This window comes from Eurytemora carolleeae, unplaced genomic scaffold, assembly GCF_000591075.1.
Source record: "Eurytemora carolleeae unplaced genomic scaffold, Eaff_2.0 scaffold102, whole genome shotgun sequence".
In the NCBI taxonomy this organism is placed as follows: domain Eukaryota; kingdom Metazoa; phylum Arthropoda; class Copepoda; order Calanoida; family Temoridae; genus Eurytemora; species Eurytemora carolleeae.
This window is the reverse complement of record NW_019396136.1, coordinates 77,864-85,116: the sequence shown is the minus strand read 5'-3', so window position 1 is coordinate 85,116 and position 7,253 is coordinate 77,864. Positions and strand designations below refer to the sequence as shown.

General features: G+C 33.9%; 1 protein-coding gene and 1 long non-coding RNA gene across 2 annotated transcripts in view; both read right to left on the bottom strand.

The window, feature by feature from the left end:
- Nucleotides 1-4,398, bottom strand: part of LOC111695998 (E3 ubiquitin-protein ligase UBR2) — a 40,544-nt gene extending 36,146 nt beyond the window's left edge. Inside the window, exons 1-8 of the mRNA XM_023465505.1 lie at nucleotides 4,324-4,398; nucleotides 3,361-3,463; nucleotides 2,874-2,957; nucleotides 2,105-2,230; nucleotides 1,138-1,257; nucleotides 475-576; nucleotides 244-306; nucleotides 5-16 (exon numbers count right to left, since the gene is read on the bottom strand). Coding sequence (XP_023321273.1) covers nucleotides 5-16; nucleotides 244-306; nucleotides 475-576; nucleotides 1,138-1,257; nucleotides 2,105-2,230; nucleotides 2,874-2,957; nucleotides 3,361-3,463; nucleotides 4,324-4,373 — 660 coding nt within the window. The 5' untranslated portion in view covers nucleotides 4,374-4,398. The remainder of the gene's footprint in view (nucleotides 1-4; nucleotides 17-243; nucleotides 307-474; nucleotides 577-1,137; nucleotides 1,258-2,104; nucleotides 2,231-2,873; nucleotides 2,958-3,360; nucleotides 3,464-4,323) is intronic.
- Nucleotides 4,399-5,008: 610 nt separating this feature from the next.
- On the bottom strand, nucleotides 5,009-6,934 carry LOC111695990 (uncharacterized). Its single transcript, XR_002763980.1, has 2 exons — nucleotides 6,839-6,934; nucleotides 5,009-5,190 (listed from the first exon to the last, which is right to left on the bottom strand). It is a non-coding gene; the product is annotated as an uncharacterized LOC111695990 (long non-coding RNA).
- Nucleotides 6,935-7,253: the final 319 nt, after the last annotated feature.

The window sequence follows — 7,253 nt, the reverse complement described above, 5'->3', positions numbered from 1 at the left end:
AAACAAAACTCACAGCCTAAATTATAATCATAAGTATTCTTCACAGAATTCACATTTTTTACTGTTTAGCATAAATGATATCAATTAAATGTGTCTGAATCTTGCTTGATAAAAATTGAATTGAATGGAATCAAACCGAAATAAAATCTATTTCTGGATGAACTTAAATCTTTCAACAACTCCCACGGTCTATTTAAGACTTCAATCCCCCCCCCTCCCCCCGTTCCCTTATACCTCCCCCACCTGATTTCTATCACATTCCACAGCTCTTTGCAGCGTTGTAATCACTTCCTCGAAAGTATGAACCTGAACACAATCAATTCTTAAACCTTTCGATCAGTCTTTCAATCAATTCTGGTTTTACCCGTCAATATTCAAATCAATTGTTTTATCAAGCCATTTATTCAATATTCATCAAACCTCACATTAATCAATCCGTGCATTGATCAAACCAAACAATAAATAAATTATCACCTCGTCATTATAGAGAACTGTAGCATAAAGATCTTCAACTTCTAGAAGATCATCCATAGGATCAATATTATCTCTTTCCTTGTACTGAAGATCTCCGGGCAGCTGAAGGAAAACCATTTTTTAGTAAATTTTGAAAATTTATTTAATTGATTTTAACTAATGTTGTACGTTAAGTATCATTTAAATATGCAGAACAATGTATATTCCAAGATTTTCAAAAATATTAACGCAACTGAAATGAATTTGTCAGACGCAGATTAACTACATGTATTATTTTAATATTTTCCCCCTGAAAATGCACTGTTGCAAAAATCGTAATTTTTATATTTTCCCCTGAAAATGCGTTGTTGTTGAATCAAACCCCATTGAGCTCATGCGCGCGGATTCGTATCCAGGATCCGCCCTGTAAAAAGTGGATCCAAAACCAGATTCTGAATCTAAACTCAGCAAGTAGGGTTGGTAAATAAGGCCTATGCTTGGTCGGGTACTGTAAAAGTCTGGCCGCGCCATCAAAATTTAAACCGGGCCGACATAGGATACGGGCGGGGCGGTATTTGACGCGCGTTACTGAGTCGACAAGGGGTCAGTCCGGTTCAAATTCAAATTGACCCTGGTCCACCGTGGTGGATCCAACGGAACCGGATCCTAAGTACTGGCTGTTACCTTCATCATAGTGTCGAGGGTGAGAAGCTCGTAAGCGTATTTGAGAACGCATGTGAAGACCTGACGAGCACGTAGAACTATCTCCAAGGGCAATTTATCCAAAGCATTTCCTCCGTCAAACTAAACAGAAGACATTAAAGCGGAATTTCAAGTGACCCTCCACTCAAAGATGGTAATGTCAGAGTAATAACGTATCATTGAAACATGTCACGTAAAATATTTGTTTAAATTACGAAATTTGGTAAAGAAAACATTCTTTTATGTAGTAAATTCCTAATTTTCAGAATTCAGAATTTTTTTTTTAATATAATTTTCCTATTTTATCATATTTTGAGTCTAGTAGAAATATTTTTTACTGGAAATAAATGCACTAAACAAGTTATCTGAGTGTTTGTGTTTTCACATAATATGGAGCATGTGAATAAGTTAACCCGGTGTTGGGTTGTCGGTCAGTTTAATCCGGGAGCTCACAAAGACACGTCCGGTCAGCTCGGATAACTACACTACACTGAATAAGTTAAATAAGTAGCAGAGATTAAATTTCACTAAAAACAAGAATATTTACATAAAACTTAATATGGCTTCAATACCTAATAAATATGTTTTCTTTTTGTGATTTCTTTTCAAAAATAATGAAGAAGGATTATACCTGGTTTCAAAGTGCATGTGTAGAAAACAGCAGCTAGGGACTTGTACCTGGTTTCAAAGCGCATTTGTAGAACAGCTGCGAGCGGCTTGTATACCTGGTTTCCAAGCGCATGTGTAGAACAGCAGCTAGGGCCTTGTACCTGGTTCCCAAGTGCATTTGTAGAACAGCTTATCAAGGCTTGTACCTGGTTCCCAAGCGCATGCATAGAACAGCTGCTGAGGGCTTGTACCTGGTTGCCAAGTGTATGCAGAGAAAAGCTGCTAGGGGGTTTACCTGGTTGCCTAGCGCATGCATAGAACTGCTGCTAGGGGCTTGTACCTGGTTCCCAAGCGCATGCGTAGAACAGCTGGGATACTGCTTCCAAGCTTCTACATCTCCACAGTCACAATACCCTCCCCCGGAGCTAGTGCTCATCTTGTATCGATGAGTACCATGCTCAGAATTCTAAATAAAAGGGTGTCTGTTCCATTCTAAAATAAGTTAAGTACCATGCTTAGAATTCTAAATTTTTTTAGGGGTTGTTTTCATTGAAATAACGACGTCAATTTTCAATTTAAAAATAGTTTTTTGACATAATCGGAAAAATTCCCAAGGTTTTCCAAATCCCAACTCAAAACATTAATTTAAAAATATTTGAAAATAAAATTTACTTGAAATTGAAAGCTTTATTAGTATTGTAGAACAAATTGGTTTTATTGTTGTTGATAGTTTTTGAGGTTTTTAACCTTTTAAAAGGTTCCACATAAATCTAAGAAGTTAGCAAATTTCAAAACTGTTTTTTCTTAAAATTTGCTAGACTTTTAGTTGTTACACAACGCCTTTTGACCCGGGGAAAAAAATCTCTGCAAAAACGAACTATTAACGAACCACAAACGAACTTGTTAAAACAAACGATTTATTGCTACGTTTTTTATTTTTTTATCTTAGGATAAAAATATTGAAAGTTTAATAAAATCAAACTTTAACAAAAAGTTTTTAAACGTTGTAAATTATATTAAGCTTAAAAAAACGAACGTTTCCCTGGAAATTCATTGATTTTCACAAAATAATCAAATAAACTCCAATAAATATATCCCTGATAATTTACCTTAAAGCACTCTACGCAGAGAACACATGTAGAATCTAGGGCACAGTCCCGGCAACTGTAAGAGGGCTCACCCATCTTAAACACCTAGAAATCAATCAATTATCCAATAATCTATCCACCATCAATCAATCAATACATAAAATATTAGTTATCAATCAGTCCACCAATCAACTCCCTGAGATCTGCAGATTTTTGTGAGTTTCTTCCCGCATTTTATCTTCCAAGTTCTGTTTTTTAACAGTCCTAACATTTGTTTGTTCCATCATATTTATTTTTATTATATTTCGTTCATCATTGTTTTCGAAAAAATGCATTATTGAAGACGCCATGAGTGCATTTAGTGATAAATCTACATGCAAGTAGTGCAAATAACGATTAATAATTTCATTATTAAAAAAAGACTTTATCCCTTTCTTTTTTTTACAAAGAAAAGTGCTAAAGTAATATGATTATAAACCACCTCCCCCCTCCTTTCGCATCCCCTCACCTTTCCACACTGTGCTGGTGGATCGTCTAGAGCTGCCAGCTGTTTGAAAACAACTGAAGGATCTCCATCACAAAGGAACTGCTCAAGAACATCAAAAAAATTTCTAAACAAAGAATATTTATACTTAAAGGGACTGTAAGCGCAAATTCAAGTGATCCTCAATGTAACTATGCCAATGCTAGATTCGGTACCTTTAACATCTTAATCTGATCTAGAGTTAAAAGTGTTAGCTTCAGATAATTCCTATAGGTTTTCCTGCTGTAGAAATGCGCAAGTCACATTTGAAGAGAACCCATAATTGAAAATAATCAGTTTTTACAATCATAAACATTAATATAAAATTCCTACTTATTAAACTAGGCTTTTAAGGGTACCGATGTAAATTTGACATTGCCATCTTTGCATGGAGGGTCTTGAAATTACGCTTTCAGTCCCTTTAAACTTTTTAGAGAAACTAATACTTCTAAAAGAAAGATAATCCATCTTTCTAGAAAATAATTAAAGAATATTAATAAAAAATGTATCAATCCAATATTAAGTATTAAATGGAATTGCTGCTATTTTCCGAAAATTCTTTTATTTTTCTTCATTATTTGTCATGTACACCATCGAATATTCTGTAACATTTTTTGTCTCAGAAAGTGCTATAAAGTGAAAGTGTAATTAAATAATTCTTATTTCTTTCTGTTAATAATTTGGGTTTCTAATTGAGCATATGCCAAGGAGTATGTAATAGAAGGGAGATACAACTGACGCGGCCCGCCCTACCATTAATTATACGGTACTTCATCTGTATAAAGAAATATTCAGAATAGGTTATTGTATACGCAGTATAATTGTACATCAGACAAATAAATTCTATTCAAATGAAGTACCGTCTGCAAAGCATGTCTAATCATATGGTAGGGCAGGCCGCGTCAGTTGTTTCTCTCCTCTATCCATACTCCTTGGTATAATTATTACCTTTTAATGTCCTCTTCTTCAAAATGATCGTTCGGCTTCTGATAGTTCATGGACGGTTTAGGACTAAGAATTATTTTAGATTGTTAGCAATGAACTATGAGAGGCCGAGTGCTATGTTTCTCTATACTTCTTCAAAAAAAAGAGCTGTGACTAAAAACATGTCAGACTTCAATGAAATTTTGATGATCTCGGGGAAAATGAAAATTTTGACATCGAACGACATTATTTGGCAATTTATTCCCTTCTTAATATTTTTTAGTTAAAACTTCATTTTTTTTCACAAATTAAGCACAAATAATCCAGAAATACTGGGGAAAAAATAAATGTTAAAAGTGGGGGGGGGGGGAAATTTTTAGATAAAATAAATACTCAATAAAGCACTGGTTAACAGTTTATAAATTTTTAAGAGTATCTGAAGCCACAATTATCATTGTTTAAAATCTACATAATAAAGCTCTTCGCTTATATATGTTTTTTTGTATATGTTAGCTATTGTTGGCCAAAAAGCTGGACCGAATTTGCTAAATTTTATTTAGGAAACCCATGATTACCCTGGGGGTAAACAGGCTAAAAATTCGTTTTTTTCTTCAATTAAAAAATTTTTGCTAACAAAATTCGATTTTTTTTTTACTTCCACGGGCGACGTCGGGTACTTAAGCAAGTATATATTAGATTAAGTTGCAAACCTTTTTAAAACAGGAATTCCAATATTCCAGACAATCCTCTGGAGTGTTGAGTGGCTTGTTTCCCTTCAAATCCATCCACTCCATATCTCCGTACTTATCTTCCTCCATCCCTTCCCCAACCTCAACATCCACCTCATCCAAATCAGTCCCGTCCATATTCAAATGTCTTAGAATTGCTCTTCTGAAATCCATCGAGAAAAATTAAAACGAACAAAAAATTCACAGTTTTCCGGAAAATTTTTTTTTAATGTAATTTGTAAGATACGAATGAGGCGCAAAAAATCGAACAAAACTGTCATTAAAAATGGAATGAATATGTTATTTAGAATATTTCTTGGCGGAATATTTTTTCGGTTAAAAATTAAAATATTCCAAACAATTTTATGAATTGTAGCAATAAGGAAAAAGATAATAATTGTAAGATGTTAAACCCGGATATGTTCTAATTCCAAAAAAAAAATAAAAAATTAGAAAATGGAGTTCAGTATTAGCGGAATTAGCCACAAACTCAAATTTTCTAATCCATATAGATCTTTGCAACTTAATATCGGAAACCTTTAATGTTTCAAACTTATACTATTTGATCTAACAGAATTCTTAGTCTGAAATATCTTGGATTTACGACTTTGGGAATTGCGAAAATATTGGGATTTAAAAAAACAGTTTAAGATGTTTAAACCAGAGGAATTTATTTTTGATCTGCTAGTTTACGAATTGACACAGGAACCTAAGCAAAACCAATGTGGGGGGGGGGGAATCTAAATAGCAATGTTATGTTTTTCCCTTTTAAAAGCTAGTTTGTTACTGTGCACATTCATGAATCATGACTGAAAAAAAGAAATCTTAGGGGTTTGTGGTGATTAACCTTTTTAGTGCACCAAAAGGCACCATTATCCCATTCATTATTTATCCAACTAAAATCCAAATATTTTCTCCTGTAAAAAACATGTTTTTAAGTCGTTGTCTTGGAGAAAAAATCTGATTCTAAAAAGAGGGGGGGGGGCAAAAATATGAGTCTCAAAACTAATATACACTCCTGCATTTTTATTCATCTTATACACTATCCAGGGCTTAGCAGTTCTTAGGATCCATTTAATTTTGATACGGATCCTGATTCGGATCCTGGATCCGTACTGGAAAAAAATGTATCTGTATCCATGTTATTTCCACAAAATTTACTGAATTTTTTAACAAAGCAAATTTTTCAAATTTGTTGTCTTATTTTTTTGCTTATTTTTATGCTAAAACTTTGTGAACCAGTCAGAAATCAGGAAATTTTATAATATCTCTTTTTTCAATTGAACAAATTTGGTGTAACATTTTTCTTTCTTCAGTTTTATGTTGATATTTTGCCCCTTGGTCCGGATCAGGATCCAAATCCAAAAAGCCAAAATCTTGTGAATCCAACGGATCCGGATCCTTAGCACTGGTGCTTAGGATCCATTTGACTTTGATGAGGATCCGGATCATGGATCCGCACTGAAAAAAAATGGATCCGGATCCGAATTAGAATCCGGATGCAGGTCATGAACATTTCTCTGAGATTTACTGAATTTTTAAGCTAAAAAAGAATTCTAACATAATTTGTTCTCCTTTTTTCGCTTGTTTTATGCTAGAACTTGATAACTCTTTTTAGGAAATTTTCGATAATCTCTCTTTAACAGTTCAGACTTGGGCTTGGAGAGCAAAAGATTTTTTTTTGCATTTATTTGTTAATATTTTGACCCTTGGATCCGGATCCGTGGATCCGCATAGTTTTGCGGATCATCCGGGAAGTCAAAAATTGAGGATCCAACGAATCCGGATCCTAAGCACTGATCCATACTTACACTGCAGTGTAGAGTAAACGTTCTGAAAAATCCTCTAAACGATCAGGATCTATATCGTCCAAGGGCAGGCTCATAACCACCCTCTACGCTAACAAACTCTAAGAGGTCAGAAAATATTTTTAAAAACTCCTAGTCCGGAAGAAAGTCAATTTCCAGAAAAATTCTCAGAAAAAAAGTTTAAAAAGAAAATTATTAAATATTATTTCTTATTAACAATATTAATCTTGTAAATGTTTAACTAATTGAGTGCTGTTTACAACGTGACTTTATCCTAGTCAAAATTCTGGGATTTAGATCTTAACAAACCTTAAATCCAAGAGGTAATTTGGTTTATAATAATACCAACAAAACGTGTACACGTTTAACATCAGGGATAAAACTGTATTTCTGGGCCAAAAAAGAGGAAAATAAAAAG